The sequence below is a fragment of the Lycium barbarum genome, chromosome 11 (assembly GCF_019175385.1).
Source record: "Lycium barbarum isolate Lr01 chromosome 11, ASM1917538v2, whole genome shotgun sequence".
Classification (NCBI taxonomy): Eukaryota; Viridiplantae; Streptophyta; class Magnoliopsida; order Solanales; family Solanaceae; genus Lycium; species Lycium barbarum.
Genome location: NC_083347.1, coordinates 115,115,244 through 115,137,655, shown reverse-complemented (window position 1 = coordinate 115,137,655; position 22,412 = coordinate 115,115,244). Strand labels below are relative to the sequence as shown.

Below are 22,412 nucleotides of genomic sequence, written 5' to 3'. Positions count from 1 at the left end.
TTCTGACTTTTACCTGAAGAATTTGAACATGTGAAGTCCACCCCATTAAAGCTGATATTCTGGTAATAATAATGACAAATATGAAACAATACGTTAAAAAATCAACGGGAACAAATTTGGATCTTTTATGTTTTTTGATTTCTCAGCTTATGTTTGATGCCCGCATTATGATACACCTTTATATCACAACAGTTAAAATTCAAAAGGGTAGATTCTGACTTTTTTCCCCGAAGAATTTGAACATGTGAAGTCCACCCCACTTAAAGCTGGTATTCTGTTAATAATAATGATAAATATAAAAGCAATATGTTAAACGTTCAACGAGAACAAATTTGGATCATTTACATTTTTTGGTTTATCAGCTTATGTTTGATACCCGCATTATGATACGCCGGAAAATTCAATATTAACGGTAAAACCTTTCTAACAAAGGTGACTCGATTCCAACTCGGAATATATCTGATTAAGAATTAAAGAATTTTGGATCTTTTCAGGACTATTGGCAAACCACATCAATCTGTTTTTTTCTTTCTAAAATAGTCCAAACGTCTCCAAATCAAGATTTGAAGTAAAATGCAGGTAAATATGGCAACTGATATACACAAATAGAAAAGAAAATTTTACAGATCCCCACTTATCATGATGTCAATAAGTGACAGATCAAAATCTGAATCTTTCCAAAGGATAGTACATAGAATAATGAGTGTATACAATGTTTTTCTATAGTAACAGATCATCTAAGCACGTTCCTCGGTCACATCACATCATATACCCTTTTTGAACTGGTTTTTAAGATCCCATCTATTTCTTTTTCTCTTTCATTGTGTCTTATTCAAAAGTCTTTCTTTTTTTCGCCTGTTTACATTAATATTACTAATGTTTACTCAGTTTTAACAAACCCCATTTTCTTGCCTTTTGAAAAAGAGCAATTGGGGTTATCTTAAAAGTTTCTTTCTTTGAATGTTTCCATACCAATTGTCTCTATATAAAGTTACAATCTTTCTTGACGTTTTAAGCTTTACATGTGGAATTTAGCAAGATTTTCCAGTTCTTGGTAGCCATTAACTGATTTTTTTTCTCTGTTTCTATCAGGTATCTTGAATTCTGCTTTTGCCATTCTTTTCTGTTTCATCATTTCTTAAATCTATTCTTGGATTAGTTGTCTTTGTTAGTTTAAAAGTGTCTTTTGGAATGAGGATGTGACATTTCCTTCATTACATGCAGTTAGAGTACTGTAGTTTCTTTTTAGTTTCCGCCCGGTGTCTGGTACCCCAATGTGGGCCCTGACTCAATCCGGATTTGCGTCGGAAGTCCCACACTGGGGTAAAATGCTTCCTAACAAAGGCGGCGACTCTGTACCCAATAGGGCTCGAGCTTGAGTAATGTAGTTAGATCTGTTAAAGTTATTCTTAAGGCTCTGTTTGGGTCTTTGAAAAGAGCAAATAGTTCTGTTTTCTTTAGGCAATTGGGTTTTTATAAAAATTTCTTTTTTGGAATGTTCCCAAACTCAATTGTCTCCATATAAAGTTCTAATCTTTCATTACTTTTTAAGCTTTACGTGTGGAATTTAGCTAGATTTTCCAATTCTAGTAGCCTTTTAACGATTTTTTCTCTATGTCTCTTAAGTTTCAGGTATCTTGATTCGCTTTGGCAATTGAATCATATTTTTGAGTAATGTAGGTAGATCTGTTAAAGTTACTGAAGGGTCTGTTTGGGTCCTTTTGCAGATTCATGACTATGCAATCGAGTCTCTATGTATGTTTTTAGGTTCTTTCTTGATTGAAGTATATCCTTTTTTGAATCTTTATGTTTTTTATGGTTCTAAATGTAGCACAGGAAATTTACTGAAGTCTAAAGTTAGGATTTTTCCTTTTGTTCTTGTTCTGATTCAAGAAAAAGAACCCGTGTTTTGTATTGACTGGTTATATTAATCATCTTGATATTTTGACATTTATGCATATTGTATACATAGAGGTATTTTTCAAGATTCAGTGTCTAATCTTCTACTGTGTTCTGATTTTGCAGGTGTTTCTGCAATTAGGGGAAGTTGAAAATTCATTTTTTTTTCTGTATAAAATCAAGAATCTGATTTATTAAGGATGAGTGGAGCTGTGCTGATTGCACTGGCTGCAGCCATTGGCAACTTGTTGCAAGGATGGGACAATGCCACAATAGCAGGTTTTACCTCATTACACTCTTGTTCTTCAATTATTTTGGAAGTAATTACATTCCAATGCCTTTTAGGTGATCTACTTTACAAAATAGCCAGCAAACGTGTATGTTATGAATATTACGTGTAAATATACATATAATATACATAAATATACATAATCAGTTACATATATTGTATATTTTGGCTAGCGCCTGTAATTAATTTGGCTGACGGGCCAGAAATGAAAAAAACCCTTTGTTTTCTCCTCTAGGGTAAACATGTCTTGCACTGTTGTTGGGAGTTCATGGTGATCCCTAATATGGCCATCATTTTCAGTATACTGTGAATATCACATTTCTTGGAAATACTTACTTGTTCGGCTTGGCCATCAGTATTTGCAAATACAGAACTTCAGCATTTGAAACGATGATGACATATTTAAAAACTTGTTTGAGGAGTACTTCAAGAGAAATTATAGTTGTTACTCACAAATCTTCAACATTTTTTCCCCGACTGAAATTCATCTATGAGCACAACTTGAACTTCCAGAAGCATTTTACCAAATTCTGAAAGAAAATGTATCTAATTTGTTTCAGGGTCTGTTCTTTACATCAAGAAGGAATTCCATTTACAAACACAGCCAACCATGGAAGGGCTAATCGTCGCGATGTCTCTAATCGGAGCGACAGTAATCACGACATTCTCGGGACCCGTATCCGACATGCTCGGGAGACGTCCATTGCTTATAATTTCATCAGTACTTTATTTCCTCAGTGGATTAGTGATGTTATGGTCTCCAAATGTTTACGTGTTGCTTTTAGCAAGGCTCTTAGATGGATTCGGAATTGGTCTTGCTGTGACGCTCGTTCCAGTGTATATATCTGAGACGGCCCCACCAGAAATACGAGGGCGCTTGAATACCTTCCCGCAGTTCACTGGTTCTGTTGGAATGTTCTTGTCATACTGCATGGTTTTCGGAATGTCGTTGACATATGCACCGAGCTGGAGGCTAATGCTTGGGGTTCTCTCGATTCCTTCTCTTGCATATTTTTTTCTTACATTGTTTTACTTGCCTGAATCTCCAAGATGGCTGGTCAGTAAAGGTCGAATGAAAGAGGCTAAACAAGTTTTACAAAGACTACGTGGCAGGGAAGATGTCTCAGGTTTGTCTCGTGGTTCCTTTCCTTGTTAACAATTTACTTATTTCATTGTTGTATGAGAGAATATATTTGATCCCTTAATTTTAACAGCTAAGAGAGCTAACTCTGTGATGCCCTCAGTATTTGTGTGATCAGCAAAGTTTCTTTTAGTGGCTTGTTTTGAAGCTTTACTTATCAGAAAAAAGAGTTTCTTTTGAAGCTTTAACCCCAATTCCATATTGTTCTTATTGAAGTTCGAAGAGTAGCTTCTTAAGTCTGTACTAGATCCTCTGCTCTAGGTACTTCAAGTAAATATAAGTGCAACCGAAATAAGAGTTTAGGCACTTTGTATGCTGTTGCAAGAGGGGCCAGTCCCATTATCCTCGAGTTTCAAACCACGTGCCAATAGCCCTTGGGGATTCCTCGGTTATCAAAAACGTGTACATTAATTCCATTGAACTATTAAAATGTTTCTCTTTAAGGTTTTGTTCTTAATGTCAGGTTATATTTTTTCATACTCAAAGTTCATGATCTGGTTTTAACACTCTAGATTCTAATGTTCAATGGAATCTTCTCAATCTACAGGTGAAATGGCATTGCTGATGGAGGGTTTAGGTGTTGGAGGTGAAGTATCTATAGAAGAGTATATAATTGGTCCGGACCATGAACTTGCTGACAACCATGATGAGAAAGATCAGATCAAGTTATATGGAGCCGAAGAGGGTCTTTCATGGATAGCAAAACCTGTGACTGGGCAAAGTACTCTAGGTCTGGCTTCCCGTCACGGGAGTATGGCAAACCAAAGCATGCCTCTTATGGATCCGTTGGTCACTCTATTTGGCAGCGTACATGAGAAGCTTCCGGAAATGGGAAGCATGCGAAGCATGCTCTTTTCGAACGTTGGCAGCATGTTCAATATAGCAGAGAATCAAGGTAAAACTGATCACTGGGATGAAGAAAGCCAAAAGGACGAGGAAAATCATCATACGTCTGATGGTTCTGGTGCAGAATCTGATGACAGTTTGAGAAGCCCATTGCTCTCACGTCAAGGTACTGGTTGTCAAACTTTCTATCTTAAAAAAAGTACTTGGACAAATTCTATTGACTACATGGTGACACATGCGACCATGCACAATTCCCTTGATTTGCAGCGGGACATGTCTCACACCCAGATTCATCCAACCTTTTTCTTATGCCTATGATTACCTCATTATGACTTCTTGACAACACTTGGCGGTCACGCGAGATTGGCTCTTGGCGACTATGCACAATGACACGTGTCACATCCCTTGACTTGCAGCGTGACACAAGTTGCGCACAGATTCATCCACCCTTTTTCTTATGCCTATAAATACCTCATTATCACTTCTTCACTTCAAGAACATTAGAAGAGTTAGCCTAACCGTCAGCCCATCATACCTACAATTCTTTCTGACTTGCTGGTTTTGTTATTGAAATTTTGTTGTTCCTGCATCCCCTCTCTTGTGGAGGTAGGCTTGTGGGAAACATTTCACATTGCTGAAAATACTTTCTTAGGACAGTGTCTAGCAAGACTCAAGCCATTTTTCTATATCTGTTCATATATAATATTTATTTTTACCCTCATCTCCCAACAGGTACAAATGCCGAAACAAATATTGGGCCTCCAACCACATTAAGCATGAGGCAAGGCAGCAATTTCATGCAAGCAAATGAGCAAGCCAGCATGGGTATTGGTGGTGGTTGGCAACTAGCGTACAGAAAAGACGAGACAAAAGAAGGAGCACTTAAAAGGATTTATTTACATGAAGAAGGAGGAGACACTGGATCACGGCGAGGGTCCATTATTTCCCTTCCTGGAGATGCTCATGCAGACGGTGAATTCATTCATGCTGCTGCTTTAGTGAGTCAGTCTGTTCTTCGTGCGGAGAGCCTCTTGGGCGGTCAACAATCTATCGTAGAAGCAGTTGAGAAACAATCTGAAAATGTTACGAAGAAGTCAGTCTGGAAAGCACTTCTCGAGCCAGGAGTCAAGCATGCACTATTTGTTGGAGTTGGAATTCAAATACTTCAGCAGGTAAAAATTGTTCTATTAACTTGCTGTTTGACCTTGATAATCAAATGAGGTGCTGGCTTAGTGGCACCTAAATTGTCTTTCTTTTGAAGTGATGCTAAAAATTGAGATGCGTCTGGTTCAACTGATCTGAAATTTCAAATGTCTTCCTTTCTTTCTTAAACTTTGTGCGCAGTCAAACGGTGCCACATAAATTGGGAAAGATGGAGTATTTGTTTTGGCATAATATCTCACTAAAGTATATCTTTTTCTTTCTAAATTTCTTATCTTATGAATGCCCGTTCGTTACATTCCCTGGTTGTGCTAAATATTAACTCCCGTTTGCCACATTATCTTCCATATGAACCAAAGCATTTACTTTCGATCCTGCTACTGATTTGCTTTTGGTCCTTGTACAGTTTTCCGGAATCAACGGGGTTCTTTATTACACTCCTCAAATTCTTGAGCAAGCAGGGGTAGGTGTTCTGCTATCAAATATGGGCATTGGTTCTGACTCTGCGTCTCTCCTCATAAGTGCTGTCACAACTTTGTTAATGCTTCCCAGCATTGGTGTTGCAATGAGACTAATGGACTTAGCTGGCAGAAGGTATCCGTGATTCTATAATTTTACAATTTATGAAACTCTGAAAATGATAACATATCAATCCTTGCTGAATTGTTTACTCGTCATTCTAGAAGCATGCGTTTTTAGCTCTTGAACTTTCCATCTAAGCAAAAGTTTAACTGTCTGTTTCTTCTTCCAGGTGGCTTTTGCTGGCTACTTTGCCCGTCTTGTTAGCGTCACTTATTGTGCTAGTCCTTGGCAATGTTATTAAAATGGGCGAGGTAATGCACGCCGTGATCTCCACCGTTAGTGTTGTGGTCTACTTCTGCACGTTCGTTATGGGGTTTGGTCCGATCCCAAATATCCTCTGCTCCGAGATATTCCCCACAGGCGTTCGTGGAATCTGCATTGCTATATGCGCTCTTACTTTTTGGATCGGAGACATCATTGTCACCTATTCACTCCCTGTTATGCTTACCTCCATCGGACTAGGAGGCGTCTTTGGCATCTACGCAGTTGTGTGTGCCTTGGCTTGGGTATTCGTTTTCTTGAAGGTTCCGGAAACAAAGGGCATGCCCCTTGAAGTCATAACGGAATTCTTTGCTGTTGGGGCTAAGAAAGCTTCCTAAAGAATTACTACTCGAGAGATTTGAAACTTACATGCTAGACCTACAGAAACGGTTGGTGATTTTACGGAAGGAATTGAAGTAATCAGTCAACAAGATTGTGGTCAGAAAGATGACTCACTTAACTGTTATCCATTTTTCTATCTTCCTTTTTTTCTCTTTGTAACTAGTCTTTCTGCTTGCTTCAAAAAAGGATCCAGCTCCTTCAGAGTTTCAAGATTTGGATATCAGTTTGCCATCAGCACCATCTAATGTTAAGTTTTGAACATTTTATTGATACACTTGTTTATTCTCTCTTTCTTCCTAATCTAAGTAGGCGTTTTGGGCAGTATTTGGTTAAAGTTGAAAAAAGAGTATTTAAAGTTGAAGTTGAGAAAGAGTGTTTTGAAGTTGAAGTTATATTTGGACATGAAGTTCACTTGGAAAAAAGTTTGTGAGTGAAGGCTGTCATTTCACTTGAAATATTCTTCAAACAGGTTTTTCAATATTTAACAAGACACCGATACTTCAAATACTGTGGCTTAAATTCACTCAACACGGGGAGACTTATCAAGTCCAAACATAGCAAGAATTGACAAACTGAAAGTTCTTTCTTGAATCTATAGGTGGTGGTGCATGACTTGTACATATGACCAAACCAATACTTGCAATGCTGAATTTTAAATATTTGCAAACAGAAGAAATGTCCATAGGTTAAGATAGAAATCAGAGAAGCTAGTGACTGAACTGTCAGTCTCCACACGATGGAGTCATCTAAATAACAGATTTTTCATACATGACAGTATAAAAAGTTTGTTACTGTCGGATTTGAATAATTAAATGTAGCCGTCTAAAAAAGCGTGAGATTTAGTAACCTGAAAAATAATACTCCGTAGTATATAGGTTACCTGCTATACAGAAGTACAGTGATAGTGTTAATATGTTTTTTTAAAAGATCAGTATATCTTAAGTCAAATCAAATATAGGTAAATATCCGTGTACGTGTAGTGGCTAGTATAAAATGGATAAAAAGAAAATATCGAGAGACCTAAAGTTTTTAAACTTGCCAGCAATTATTAAAAGACAAAATGTTTTGAGTTACATAAAATTAAAATGACATACCTTAAATAGTAATTTGCCATAGTTATATAAAACATGAAACCAATTTAAAATGTTCTCTCCCAAATGGTCACATCATCTGCTTTCCAAAGAAAGAAGTAGTGACAATGCTGTTGAATTGTTTTCATTTGTTTACCTTCTATTCTTCACTGTCATTAGTGACTTGAGTTAAACTAAATATACAGATTATACTGTCTTATACATATTGCACTTTACTGAAAGGCTTTCCCTTATAACACCAAAGGTCGTGGTGGAGTAGTAATACTCCTCCGTGCTTAACTAAAAGTCTTGGGTTCGAGTCTGGTATGGAATCGCCTTTGGTAGAAAATGCTTTACTTGTCAAAGTGGGATTTCTCGTTGTGAATCCGATTAGTTGGACTCCAAAGTGAGTTTCGGCCCCGTTTGGACATAGATTAGTTAATTAATATTTTTTTCCATTTTTTTTGAAAATATTGTTTGTGCATGGAATTTGATCAGTTTTTGGGTGAATTTTTTTCTTCTGCTCACTAAACTTCAACCTTATTTCAAGTAAAATGCATATCCAAACATAATTTCAATTTTCAAAGACTATTTTTAAAAAAATATGATATCACAATAGCACGATACAAAGCAAATGCGCAATAGATACACATCAAAGAATAGACAACTACGTGATTACTAAATAATACTACTAATAAGGAAACATGGAGAAGAGGGGGCTAGCCCCTATTTCAGTACAACAACACTCGTCTACTTATTACCCTTTTACCCTAATCCTCGATCTACATACTTTGTTATCTAGGATCATGTCCTCAGTAAGTTGAAATTATCCCATATCCTATTTAATCAATCAGCCTACCTCTACCTCTACCTCTCCTAATTCGTGCGATAGCCAACTCTCACACCTCTTTACTGGCACATCCGAACCATCTCAGTCTCACTCACCCCATTTCGTTCGCAACATAGACCACTCCTACCCTTCACCCAATTATAACAAAATATATAAATGGATTTCTGGCACAACAAAAATTGGAAAGAAATAAAAAAGTAATATTGACAAATTACCTTTGTCAATATAATGAGTATCTACGAAAATTTAAGTGAAGGTGACTTTTAAGTTTGGAAATTACTAGAGGTGACTTGTAGGGACCACATTAAGTCAAAACCCAATTAAATTTGGGATTAAGAAAATTGGGGTTGAAAATGTATTTTTCCAAACTTGTTAATCTATTATAAAATACAAAAAAGACCCCAAACCATTTAATCCAACCCCCCATTTATTTCAAACTCAACATCGGTCCAATATCAAACCGCACGAACTTCATTCAAAACACGAACTGATCTCAACTGCTCCTTCAAACTTTCAACTTCAAACCCACGAACTGATCTCAACTGCTAAATGTCACACCCCAGTCCTGATAGGGCATGATGGGCACCCGACCCTTTACTTAGAGCCGAGCGAACCCGCTGGTTCTCGTTATATTCATAATCTCACTGGACTCTTAAATCACGAAATGAAATGCATAATGAGAGCTTTAAAAAAAAAACATTCTTTTCGTCTTTCTCAAATCAAGTAAAAGCTTTAATCATATGAAATTTGTAACATGATGCATAAAGATACATCGGCTTGCAGAGCCGCTTGCAAGACTAACATGCTATATACGTGACTCTGTCTGCAAAGTCTCTAACATAAATCAATATACCATAACATAGATACTCTGACTCGGCAACGCTCCGGAAGGAAATGGAGCTCGCTAATCCAGCTGGAACATCTTCTAGCAATATCCTCTACTCATCTGTATACACCTGCGTGGCATGAAACGCAGCGTCCACAAAAAGGGACGTCAATACGAATATTGTACTGAGTATGTAAGGCATGAGTAACAACATAACACAGATATGAAAAGTAGCAAGGGATAAGAGAGATAACCTGTACATCTGAATGCCTCGTAGGGCGGATGTCATGCATGCTTAGCCTTTTAAAAAAACATTTCTATACATATACATAGTACCATGCCCAGCCATTAAGGCTCGGTGTCATATATATATATATATATATATATAGTATCATGCCCGGCCATTAAGGCTCGGTGTTATCATCATTAGCCCGCGTCCGGGACAATATCATAACATGCCTACTGCAGTGGTGTGCACATCTACGTGCCATGCCCGGCCGACTATAGTGCGGCACGGTGTGAGAAATATATATATATATATATATATATATATATATATATATATAAAGCATGCATGAGAGCCAAGTAAAAGCTATAAGTACATCGGAGTGACGTAAGGTCGGTAACCTCCGATTATATTATGGAATAATCATCGTCGCTTTGTCTCACCTTGAAGGAACAATTATTATAAGGTGAGACTATCAATGAAGAATAGCATTAAGAGAAAACATAGAATAAGATCATAAATCTCATAAGACATCAATTCATATACTTTGGAAGATTTAGAAATAAAGTCACCATCTATGAATAAATTGAGAAATCAATAAATAGCTCGACATTCTCATATCGTCATTGAAATCGTAAACTTGGAACCTTTAAACATAAAATCGTTCTCATCATAGTCATCATAATAATATTCTCATTTTTGACATCATCGTTGTCATGGAAAAACATATCCATCGTTTTTATCATAAGAGCTCACATAATCACAAACTTTGGTTTGGAAAATACTAATATTTTGGAAAACATTTATGGGTTATCAGGAAGGAAATCATGCCTTGGAATCTTAGACTTTTTAACTTTTGATAACAAGGAAAATATGGAAACATTTATGAAATCATAACCTAGGGATCATTCCTTTGAAAGAAAGGGACGAGCCTTAACATACCTGGAAGATAATTTCTCGACTTCCAACTTACTTCCTGCCTTGCAATTCACTTAAGATCATTCGTAGCTTCGTAATCTACATATATAACCATTCATAATATTGTTAGGATCATCATCTTACGCTCGTCTTAAGCCATTATCCATACCAATATACTTCCTAAAACATCCCACACAATGTCTTCTAAATTTCTCAACTAACCAACTTGTGATACGACTATTTGATAACTTTATTTCCGTAAAGAAGCCGAAATTAATACCAACAACATCCTCAACATCCTACAAGATAAATATATATATATATTATCCAAAATTCTCTTCAAACCTCAATCCATAATTCAACAACATCATCACAACAAACTATAACCTTTATTCTTGCAAATATTCCTTAATCAAAGTCGATAAAGAAAAGATTCAATGATTCATACCTTATTTTTATGAAGGTAGCAAAATCTTCAACATTTACTTGTTCCCAAGCCAACTCCAACACCAAACGAAATTATAATCGCGTCTACGCGTCGTCCGGACTTCGATTAGTATTTCGTAGCTTGAAATTTGCTCAAGATTCTCACTTTTATGTGAGATTTAAGGGCCCTTTTGTTGCTGAATTTTCTGGAACATTTGGACAATTTTTTATGATGAAAAATGGGGTTTTAACCCCTTTTTATAGTGGCTAAGTCGGCATCACTGTAGCGGTACTGTAGCAGTACTGTAGCAGTCTTGTTTCTGTGTTGACAGCTCAGTTTGTAACATCTATAATTCTCTGCTCTAATGTCCTATCGACGAACGGTTTGTTGCATTATAAACTAGACTCGACGAACTTCATTTTAGGATTTTGAAGCACCTTAAAACTCCTAATATACTAGGATATATGCCCCTCCAAAGTTGACTAAAAATCTGCCCAACATTTCTCAAATTTTCGTCGAACTTATTTTCTTCAATTCGCTTGATCTCGAAATCTTCCGAAACTCTCCATACATGATATTTATCATTTATTATACATGATAATGGCCATGTTCTTGTGTTTCAAAATAGTCTTTCCCGATTATGATTTACGAGATCATAATCATCATTTACTTAAACAATATACTTAATAATGCCTCGTTCCTCACACTCCAAAATGGTTTTACCTAGCCATAACTCGACATACTTACATTCAAATTTAACCAGTGCTCCTCCGAGGTACGGGGTGTAACACTAAATGTGCTTCTTGAAATCGTCTTCAACTTCTTCAAAAGCCGACTCTCATACGAACTGTTGCTCTCCATTTCTCTCAGGTAAAATCGCTCAACTTTTTCTTCTTTTAAAGTTAGGGTTTTGAAATCAAAGTGATAAAATGATGATTTTGGTCAGAGAAGAAGAAGAAGAATAACATGGGTTTGTCTCCAATGTTGTTTATTTTGTTGTTCAATGCTTGAGAAACCCTTATTTGCTGTATTTGTTCGAGTTGTTGGGGTTTGTGTGTTTGTAAATAGTGTATGTGGTTGTGAAATTCTGGTTTTTGGTGTTGTTTGTGTTCTCGTTCTCCTTAGGAGTTCGAAAAAAGGGCTTGTTGGGCTTGACAAAACCCGTATTTGCTCTATTTGTTCCACTTGTTGGGGTTTCTGTGTTGTTAAATAGTGTATGTGGTTGTGAAATTATGGTTTTGGTACTGTTTGTGTTCTTGTTCTCCTTGGGATTTCAAAAAAAGGGTTTGAATTTTTTTTTGGATTTTTTCCAACAGCTGAGTAAGTTGTTGCAGCAACTTCAGCACTTGTTTGACAGTTGAGGTTGGTTTATTTTGTTTAACTTGTGATGGTTGTGTGTTTGTATTGAAACAAATGTTTTTTCTGGTTCAAAAGTTAGGGTTTTGAAATAAAAGTACGAAAATGACAAATTTTGGTTAAAGAAGAAGAGGAAGAACATGGGCAGGGTGTCTATGCAATGCTGTGTATTTTGTTCAATTTTTGACTGTTGTGTGTTTGTAATACACTGATATTGCACCCTGATAATGAAATAGATGTTGTTGTCCTGTTGTTGTCCTTGTAAGGCTTAGGAAAAAGGGCCTTGGCATTTTTTTTTTGTTTTTACCCAACAGTTGAGTAATCTGTTGCAACAGATTTCTAATCTGTTGGTAAAAATCCAACCAGTTGCTGAGGTTGTTGCAGCAAGTGAATATGTTGTTGCAACAGATTTAAAATCTGTTGCAAATTATTAAAACAGTTGCTGAGGAAGATGCAACAACTGTTCTGATGATTTCCAACAGATTAGTCTGTTGGAACAACTCAATCATATGTTCCAACAACTTTACCAATTGTTGCAACAGATTATCCATCTGCTCGAATTAATCAATACAGTTGCTGAGGAAGCTGCAGCAACTGTATTGATATTTTCCAACAGATGTATAATCTGTTGCAATAACTTATGAAGTTGTTGGAACATATGATGAAGTTGTTCCAATATATTACACACTTGTTGCAACATATGCTTCAGCTATTGTAAAAATTCATTATTTATTTACTTTAAATGGTGCACAAATCAATTGAAAGTGTTTTTGCTTATCTTCTGTGTGCAGATAAAATGTCTTCACGAAAAAGAAAAGGGAGGGAATCATCTACAGTTAGTAAAAGAGCTAAGGGGGCATCATTAGATGATCTTGTTGAACAGGCAAACATTCTTTCTGAACAAACTGCTGAACAGGAAACCTCTCAAGTAGGAGTTTCTGGCCAAGAAAGTAAAAAAGATCAAGTAGATGAACAAGATAAAGAAGAAGGACAAAAAGAAAATAAAGAAGAAGAAGAAGAAGAAGAAGAAGAAGAAAACAATGATGAAAATGATGAAGAAGAAGAAGAAGAAGAAGAAGAAGAAGAAGAAGAAGAAGAAGAAGAAGAAGAAGAAGAAGAAGAAGAAGAAGAAGAAGAAGAACATGATGTAAATAATGATGGCAATGAAGAGGATAAAATTGCATCGTTTGAAAGGTCGGCGACTGGGGCTGTTGATTCTTCTATTGGGACTGATATTGACAGACCTTCCACTGATGAAGTTGTCAAAACTTCCAGTATTGAGAAGTTCCGTGTGCAGATGCCGATGGATAAACTAGGTGATTTGAATGGTGATCTTGTTGTAAAATCAGTCATGGGCAAGCCCTTTGATTACTTTAGGAAGATACTTCAGGAGGAGGACTTGGAGGATTTCTTCAGGGTCACATGTTTTGGCATGTATCTAGATTTGCCCGAGGACAACAATGCAAGGTTTCAAATGACCATTGTGTATGATCTTCTCAAACGAAGAATTATTTGCAGCAAAACTGATGAGATATGGATAAACTACTGTGGCATGCCAGTTTGTTTTGGCATCAAGGAGTTTGCCATAATCACCGGATTGAGGTGTCATGCTCCTTCTCAACCTCTTCCTACAGTTACATTAAAAAAGGGAGCCATAACACCCAAGTCATCTAAGACAGCCGAGAAAGGCAAAGCCAAGGTTGATGATGATTTGGATTTAGTGGATGTTTGTGGAAAGAGCTACAAGGTAGCGGATTTGCTAGCAGACTTGAAGTAAAAAACTATGTCAAGAAAGCACAAGGAGTCATTGTGCTTAGTTTGGTTTGTGAATTCTATTCTTTGGGCAAGGGATGTAAAGAATAATATACAACTTGGTTTGATTAAACTGTCGGAGGATTATGAGGCATTCAATAACTATCCATGGGGCCATAAAAATTTTAAGTTGACTGTTGAATATTTTTGCAAAGCTTTGAACCCTAATGTGAAGACTTCCAACATCTATGGCTTCCCTTGGGCCTTCATGGTAAACTTTCTTTCTTCAATGTTTTATCTTTTTAATTCTTTTCCTTCATTGATTATTTTGATTTTTGGTGGCATAATTTTTTCTAGACTTGGGCATTTGAAGCCATTCCTCACCTATGGAGTCAAGTCAGGGACTACTCGGAAGAAGTTTGTTTTCCAAGGATCCTCAGATGGTTGACTACCAAAAACAACAACAAAAAAACGAGTCTTGATCCTTTTTACCCCCCCCCCCCCCCAAGGAAGCAGTAAGTCAGAATCTGTTGGAAAATATCCCTGAATAGTTTTATAACAAGTAACTACTTGTTGCAACAGATACATTTATCTGCTGCAACAACCTCAGAATATGTTGGAAAAATCAAAACAGTTGCTGAGGAAGTTGCAGCAACTGTTCTGATATTTTCCAACAGATAGTGAATATGTTGCAACGACTCCTCAGATGTTGGAACAACTTTCTCAGTTGTTGCAACAGGTTCACAATCTGTTGGAAAATATCAGAACAGTTGCAGAGGAAGCTGCAGCAGCTGTTTTGGTTTTTCCAACAACTAAAGAATATGCTGCAACAATCTAGGAGGTTGTTGAAACATATGTGGGGGTTGTTCCAACAAATTACACACTTATTGGTTTAATATATCTATTTGTTTGTTGTAGGTTGTACATCCAAGGCTTATCCCGACAAAACGAGAGGTGCAGATGCCATGCCTTGTTAGTTTAGGGTATAGGGAATCTGTGCATGATGAATTGATTGATCAGATAAAAGAAGAATTGGCTGGAGCCACAACCATCATAAGGGCTGGTGTTGTTGATGGTGGTGGTGATGGAGTTGGTGGTAGTGTTGTTGATGTTAATGCTATTGGTGATGGTGATGGTGTTGGTGATGCTGATGATATGAATACTGTTGTTGATGTTGCAAGACAAGCAGTGGAAGGTCTTGTTGATAAAAGAAGAGATAATGATGGTGGTGGTGATGGAGTTAGTGGTGGAGTTGGTGGATATACTCCCCAAAGTGGTGGTGGTGGGCAGACCACAGATATCCCTTATAGGTTGGGTAGATATTCTTCAGTTGGTGCCAGTTCCTCCAAGGTGTATTCTTGTGCTTGTGAATGCAGTACTTGCAGGCTGAAAATGGAAGGTTTGATAAACATGGTTGAAGAGTTGCTTCAGGCACAAAAAGATACGAATTCAGCTATAAAGAGTTTGATGTCCAAGAGGGGTGTCCAGCCATTCAAAAAGCTCAGCTCACCCTATACTCCTATTGGGATTCGCAAGAGGGCAAAAAAAAAATTTCAAGGCACTTGCTGATTGTAGAACAAGGAAAACAAGTACTCCACAAAAGTCTATTGCTACTCCCCCTGCTGAAGTTGTGCCACAAGTGCTGAAAAAAGTTGATATTTTCAAGCGTGTAAACCCCCCTCCCCCCCCCCCCCCCCCAAAAAAAAAGAAGCTTGAAACCTTGATCAAATCCAAAAAGAGTGAGAGAGCACTGTACTCGATGCATGAATTTGGGGTCGAAGACTTCAAGGTTATGACAAACATGCACGAATGGTGGGAGGATTGGGTAAGTTTCAACACTCATATATATGTATATAATTCAGTATGTTGTTTGAACAAGTCATGTAATTCGATGAACTTGTTGCAACAAGTTAACTAGTTGTTACAACAAGTTACTAACTTGTTGCAGCAAGTTAACTAGTTGTTCCAACAAGTTAACAACCTGTTGCAGCAAGTTCACTAGTTGTTCCAACAACTCTAACTACCTGTTGCAGCAAGTGGTTGACTGTTTTGATACTTTTACTGCAGTATGTAGATGAAATCTTATTGCTGATGCGTATGAGGCAGCTCAATTTCCCTGAGCACTATGATTCCTCTGATAGAATCATGGACCTCAACTTCTACCATCACTGTCGCAACAGGTACTTAGGGTTGTCCGATGAGTCTACAAATGTAGGTGTCGTGCCCTATGATCAAATACTTGCTCTCTTTAGGTGGGACGATTATGGTCTCGCTTTTCCCAGAGGTAGTGTGCCCTACCCAGGTGGCTGCGAGTAGATTGGTGCTAAAAGGATCATAGCTGTCATGAATATTAATGACAACCATTTTGTCACTGTTGAGATCATCATTGAGGAGGGTATCATAAATGCTTATGATTGCAACATCCCATGTAATGAAGACAATGCTTTCTTCTGCCACATGCAGCCGTTAATGGATTTGTTCCCCAAGTTGCTAAAGCAGAGTGGCATGTTCTCACACTTACCTGAAAAGTTGCTGAATGAATCGTGGAAGTTTGTTCGGAAGAAGGATATCCTCGGCAATGAGACCAATAAGGCATGTGCTTCCTGGTCACTTGCTTTTGTTGAAGCTTTGCTTACCCGCACGAATATGACCAAGCCCGATACCTTATTGAGTGACAATACTGTGGAGAGGATGCAATGGAGGTGGGCTTGTGGAATTATTGATAAGGTGTTGGAGCCCTAATGTGGGGACAAACAATCTCTCTTAAACTATGTTTGCATTAAACAATTTCTCTCATATTTTGCTTGCATTTGAATTATGGTGGATGAACACATTATGTAAATTTGTTAAATATATATTATATGCTCAGTACCCTTATATATTGTTTAAGGTGTTTCAGTAGTTTTACGCGAGTGACAGATATGTTGGAACAAATACCTAAATTGTTGGTAAAAATAAAACAACTAGTGCAAATATTGCAACAGATATGAAGATGTTGCAACAAGTAAGAATCTGTTGGAACATATGGATCTTCTGTTGCAACAATTTACTTAGTTGTTGCAACAAGTAAGGAATATGTTGGAACATATGGATCTTCTGTTGCAACAATTTACTTAGTAGTTACAACAAGTAAGGCATCTGTTGGAACATATGGATCTTCTATTGCAAATAATCCAGCAGCTGCTGAAGATGTTGCAACAAGTAAGGAATCTGTTGGAACATATGGATCTTCTGTTGCAACAATTTACTTAGTTGTTGTAACAAGTTAGGAATCTGTTGGAACATATGGATCTTCTGTTGCAACAATTTACTTAGTTGTTGCAACAAATAAGGCATCTGTTGGAACATAAGGATCTTCTGTTGCAAATAATCCAGCAGCTGCTGAAGATGTTGCAACAAGTAAGGAATCTGTTGGAACATATGGATCTTCTGTTGCAACAATTTACTTAGTTGTTGCAACAATGCACTTGCAAATTGATTAAGTATTCCATTGTTTATCACTAAATATGGTTGATTTCCTTTGTTTATCACTAAATATGGGTGAATCGAGTAGTTCACATCAATTCGCTCTAATGATCACTCGATTTAGTGCATGCTGGCTTAGGAGATCCTCTTCGCTGACTCAAAATACATCAAATTGATTAAGTATTCGATTGTTTATCACTAAATATGGTTGATTTCCTTTGTTTATCACTAAATATGGGTGAATCGAGTAGTTCACATCAATTCGCTCTAATGATCACTTGATTTAGTGCATGCTGGCTTAGGTGATCCTCTTTGCTGACTCAAAATACATCAAATTGATTAAGTATTCTATTGTTTATCACTAAATATGGTTGATTTCCTTTGTTTATTACTAAATATGGGTGAATCGAGTAGTTCACATCAATTCGCTCTAACGATCACTCAATTTAGTGCATGCTGGCTTAGGAGATCCTCTTCGCTGACTCAAAATACATCAAATTGATTAAATATTCCATTGTTTATCACTAAATATGATTGATTTCCTTTGTTTATCACTAAATATGGGTGAATCGAGTAGTTGATCACTAAATTTGGGTGAACCAAGTAGTATCTGTTGTAGCAAGTATAGTATCTGCTGCAGCATGTGAGGAATCTGCTGCAACAACTATAGTATCTATTGCAGCGGCTATAGTATCCGTTGCAGCAAGTACAGTATCTGTTGCAGCAAGTATAATATCTGTTGCAGCAAGTACAACATCTGTTGCAGCAAGTACAGTATCTGTTGCAGCATATGTAGAATCTATTGCAACAATTGTAATATCTGTGCAACAAGTGATTAAGTTGTTGAACAAATCCTTACAAGTGTTGGATAAATCACAAGTTGTAACACATAACTTAGTTGAAAAAACACCAACATATAACTTGGTTGTTGCAACAGATTTATTACTTGGTGGAAGTTAAACATAAATTACCATGCTAAGAAACAATAACATTACAATGTCATAAAGTTCCAACAGATAACTATTATTAAAGCATAATGCAATTTACAACTATAGAGCATTTAGGCTTGGACATGTTGTTTTTTTGTGGCCAGCTGTTTTGCATAAGGAGCATTTGTTTTTCCTCGTTGGAAATGATTCCCCGATTCCACGCCTCATCTTTGTCCGCCTTCTTCCGGGTTTTCTTGGATCAACATATGGAGGAGGTATCTCTCTCTCTAAAATCTCCAAAGGAACTTCCCAAGATTCTTCAGAAGGCACAGGACAAATTTTCTCACAATATGCAATTATGTAATTCTCCACCTTATAATATGGAGATGAGTAGTCATAAATCCGCCTTCCAAAGTCTTCACCATATTGGACACGAAGCGCTGCCATTGCATGTGGACAAGGTATTTTGTCCAGGTCAAAAACTCTACAAGTAGAAGATCTACTTTGCAGATCGACTGTCGCAACTGCACCGTGACCGATGACACTGAACTTGTAGTTGTCTATTTGATGGGCTAACAACTTATTCCCCTAGTTGACAAATTTTGATTTTTTTTTCAACTGAAGGAACAAAGATGTTTGGTGAGTCGATGAACTCCATACGTCTCTCATGAAATTTTTCTGCAAATCTCTTGTTTATGACATCAAATAAAGCAATAATGGGAAACTCTCTTTCAACATTGAACATTGAATTCAACGACTCAGCAATGTTTGACGTCATAAGATTATACCTGTGAAAATAAAGAGCTTCAGTTATGGTCTCTGTGTCATACCAAAATGCAACAACTAAGTGAGTTGTTGGAACAACAAAATTACCTGTTGCAACAAGTGAGTTAGTTGTTCCAACAGATGTGTTACTTCTTGGAGAGAGCTTCAGTTATCGTCTCTGTGTCATAACAAAATGCAACAACTAAGTGAGTTGTTGGAACAACTAAATTACCTGTTGCAACAAGTGAGGTAGTTGTTCCAACAGATGTGTTACTTGTTGGAGAGAGCTTCAGTTATCGTTTCTGCGTCATAACAAAATGCAACAACTAAGTGAGTTGTTGGAACAACTAAATTACCTGTTGCAACAAGTGAGGTAGTTGTTCCAACAGATGTGTTACTTGTTGGAGAGAGCTTCAGTTATTGTCTCTGTGTCATAACAAAATGCAACAACTAAGTGAGTTGTTGGAACAACCAACTTACCTGTTGCAACAAGTGAGTTAGTTGTTCCAATAAATGTGTTACTTGCGGGAGAGAGCTTCAGTTATTGTCTCTGTGTCATAACAAAATGCAACAACTAAGTGAGTTGTTGGAACAACCAACTTATCTGTTGCAACAAGTGAGTTAGTTGTTCCAACAGATGTGTTACTTGTTGGAGAGAGCTTCAGTTATTGTCTCTGTGTTATAACAAAATGCAACAACTAAGTGAGTTGTTGGAACAACCAACTTACCTGTTGCAACAAGTGAGTTAGTTGCTCCAATAAATGTGTTATTTGTTGGAAAGGTAATGTATGAATACCTATTTCCGGGGAAGAATACCCTGCTCCATCTGTGGAATCCAACACGTTCAAGATGTTCAGCGGCCCCAGGGACGGTATCTCTGATTTGATTGAAACGATCATTGAACTCATCTATATTGTACGATTTTGCTGCTTTATAAAACTGAGATATGACCTTCGTATTGTGAAAGGTGGTTCGGAGATTTTCCCCTATGTGCTTCATGCAACAACCATAATGAGATAAAGGGAAGACAATTGAAACTGCCTTTTTGATACTTGGATGCCTATCAGAAATTATGCACAACTCTTTGGTATGATCTAGTAGGCTTCTCATTTGTTCAAAAAAATATTTGTATGTGGCATCACACTCCTTGTCCACTACACAAAATGCCACAGGAAAAACATGATTCTCAGCATCTTGCGCCACGGCTGACAATAACACTCATTCATACTTGCTCTTCAAGAATGTCCCATCGACAACTATGACTTTTCTCATTTGCGCAAAACCAAGCATCCAAGCCTTGTAGGCTACAAAAAAGTACTTGAACTTCCCATTAGCATCAACCTTCAATGCCGTCTTACTTCCTGGATTTGTGGAACGAAGCATATAACGGTACGCATCAAGCACTGTATACCCGTGCTCATGTGTCCCCCTTGTCAAAGATTTTGCAATCTCCATGCCCTTCCAGACCTTCCAATAACTTACCTTACAACCCAATTCTATGCGGAATGATTGGCTCATATCTTTTGTAGATGGGCCTTTACCGTCGGGAAACCAATCTTTGAAATATTCACTAATGACTTTCACTGTGGCGTGTGGATTATGGCTAGTAATATGCTCAGAACCACATGTGTGATACTTTACGTAGGTTGTAATACAAAATCTGCCAGAACTTAAAAGCTTCATAGCCCTCAGCCATCACTTGTACTCCGGATGTACACATCTAAAGCAATACACAGTGCGCGAATTAATCACCTTCTTGAGTGTAAAATCTTTCTTCATGCAAGCAAGTTTCAACATAGTTGCTAGTTGTTCTTTGTTCTTGAATGACATTCCTTTATAAAAGCATGTTTCATCATCTTGAACATGGCTGCACTGTGAAGATTATGTAGAACACGGTGTATTGCTTGCAACTTCAGGTGTAGGAATCGGCTCACCCCCACTTCCATTATCTGGAATATCCATATCTATATATACCCCATCCAATTTATCATTTAACACATCTTGTTGGTCTTGACCTAAATTATGGTTCTCTACCGGGCTTCCAACCACGTATACCCTTAAAATGGGCCTAGCTACATCATTCAAATAAGTACACAAACGATCCTGGTCGGTTATCTTAAAAGGCAAGACCCTCTGGTTTTCAAAAGAGCTATGCATGTAAGTGATGGCAAGATCTTTCGGTTCACAAGTTAATTCACAATAGGTGATGATTAAGTTCACAAAATCATCAAACACAACATCTCTTTGGACACCCATCGCTATCGTCTCTAACATGTTACTACCCTTCCATCGCCAAATATATCGATTGTTCTTCTCGATCCATTCGCCATGGCAATCAACACCTATTGTTATTGAGTCCTCCATTAATGCTACCTGAATATATTTCGTTTTTTAAAAAAAAGGTCATGACAATATAGTAACAAAATACAATAACTTAATGACTTGTTGGAACAGATGAATCAGGTGTTGCAACAAGTGGATTACCTATTGCAATAAGTACTATCCTTGTTGCACTAATTAACTAATCTGTTGGAGTCAGCTTCAGTTTTTTGAGTTCTGTTTAATCCAAAGACAGTTGAAGATGTCTAACAGATTAGTGAGTTGTTGTAACAAGTATATTACTTGTTGCAACATGTAATACACTTGTTGCAGCAACTAACTAATTTGTTGGAGTCGGCTATAGTTTTTTTTTTTGGGTCCAGTTTTTGGGTTCTGTTGGACTGAAGCTGAATCCAACGGATCAGTGAGTTGTTGCAACAAGTAAGATACTTGTTGCAACAACTCACAAATCTGTTGCAACAAGTAAGATACTTGTTGCAACAACTCACAAATCTGTTGCAACTTATTCATATTACGTATTTAACAACAATTAGTATAGAAGTTGCAACAACTACATAATCTGTTGTAATTGTGGCAACAACTACAATAGCTGTTGCATAAACTACAGCAGCTTCTGCAGAAACTACAACAGTTGTTGTAAAAATTTAGAAGCTCTTATACAGCAGCTTTAGCACTTGTTGCAACAAGTATAATTGCTACTGTAAATTGTTGGAAAATCAGCAGCAAAACCCACATAAATAATTGAAACAAAACAGCAATATTTTACTTACCAAATGAGCGGAAATTACTTCTGAACTAATGCCCAGCCAAAAAATTGCAAAATCTGCTAGTTTCATTTTTTTCTTTGTTGAGCAAATTCTTCAAAATGCCGCACCAATGGAAGAACAAGAAGCAGGGGAAGCAGCAATACTTATGAAGTAATGCCCATGTAGACACTAACGAAATCCAACCAAAAAATTTGTAAATC

At 37.2% G+C, this 22,412-nt stretch overlaps 2 protein-coding genes across 4 annotated transcripts; one reads left to right on the top strand and one right to left on the bottom strand.

The window, feature by feature from the left end:
• Positions 1–828: 828 nt before the first annotated feature.
• On the top strand, positions 829–6,791 carry LOC132617024 (monosaccharide-sensing protein 2-like). 3 transcript variants are annotated; one of them, XM_060331867.1, is made up of 7 exons: positions 829–1,092; positions 2,026–2,178; positions 2,749–3,315; positions 3,877–4,341; positions 4,908–5,347; positions 5,743–5,930; positions 6,088–6,791. In XM_060331867.1, exons 2-7 carry the CDS (start codon positions 2,100–2,102, stop codon positions 6,515–6,517), a joined length of 2,169 nt encoding a protein of 722 aa, XP_060187850.1. In that variant the 5' UTR covers positions 829–1,092; positions 2,026–2,099; the 3' UTR covers positions 6,518–6,791. The 3 variants fall into 3 exon arrangements, with proteins under 3 accessions (XP_060187850.1, XP_060187853.1, XP_060187851.1); XM_060331870.1 differs by lacking the exon at positions 829–1,092 and adding an exon at positions 1,453–1,632; XM_060331868.1 differs by lacking the exon at positions 829–1,092 and adding an exon at positions 1,643–1,755.
• Positions 6,792–16,831: 10,040 nt separating this feature from the next.
• LOC132620160 (uncharacterized) lies at positions 16,832–22,281 on the bottom strand. Its single transcript, XM_060334857.1, has 5 exons — positions 22,216–22,281; positions 19,902–20,098; positions 19,001–19,128; positions 18,012–18,126; positions 16,832–16,883 (listed from the first exon to the last, which is right to left on the bottom strand). The coding sequence occupies exons 1-5, from the start codon at positions 22,279–22,281 to the stop codon at positions 16,832–16,834; spliced, it is 558 nt and encodes a 185-aa protein (XP_060190840.1).
• Between the last annotated feature and the right edge of the window lie 131 nt (positions 22,282–22,412).

Excerpts from the sequence above, each read along its gene's own strand:
- LOC132617024 (XM_060331867.1), top strand. The coding sequence starts at position 2,100 with ATGAGTGGAGCTGTGCTGATTGCACTGGCTGCAGCCATTGGCAACTTG. Across the intron at positions 3,316-3,876 it reads TGGCAGGGAAGATGTCTCAG|GTGAAATGGCATTGCTGATG; the intron begins GTTTGTCTCGTG and ends CTCAATCTACAG. Across the intron at positions 4,342-4,907 it reads CCCATTGCTCTCACGTCAAG|GTACAAATGCCGAAACAAAT; the intron begins GTACTGGTTGTC and ends ATCTCCCAACAG.
- LOC132620160 (XM_060334857.1), bottom strand. The coding sequence starts at position 22,281 with ATGAAACTAGCAGATTTTGCAATTTTTTGGCTGGGCATTAGTTCAGAA. Across the intron at positions 19,129-19,901 it reads GTATTCTTCCCCGGAAATAG|GTATAATCTTATGACGTCAA; the intron begins GTATTCATACAT and ends TTATTTTCACAG. Across the intron at positions 16,884-18,011 it reads GCTACAACAGATACTACTTG|GTATTTGTTCCAACATATCT; the intron begins GTTCACCCAAAT and ends CCAACAATTTAG.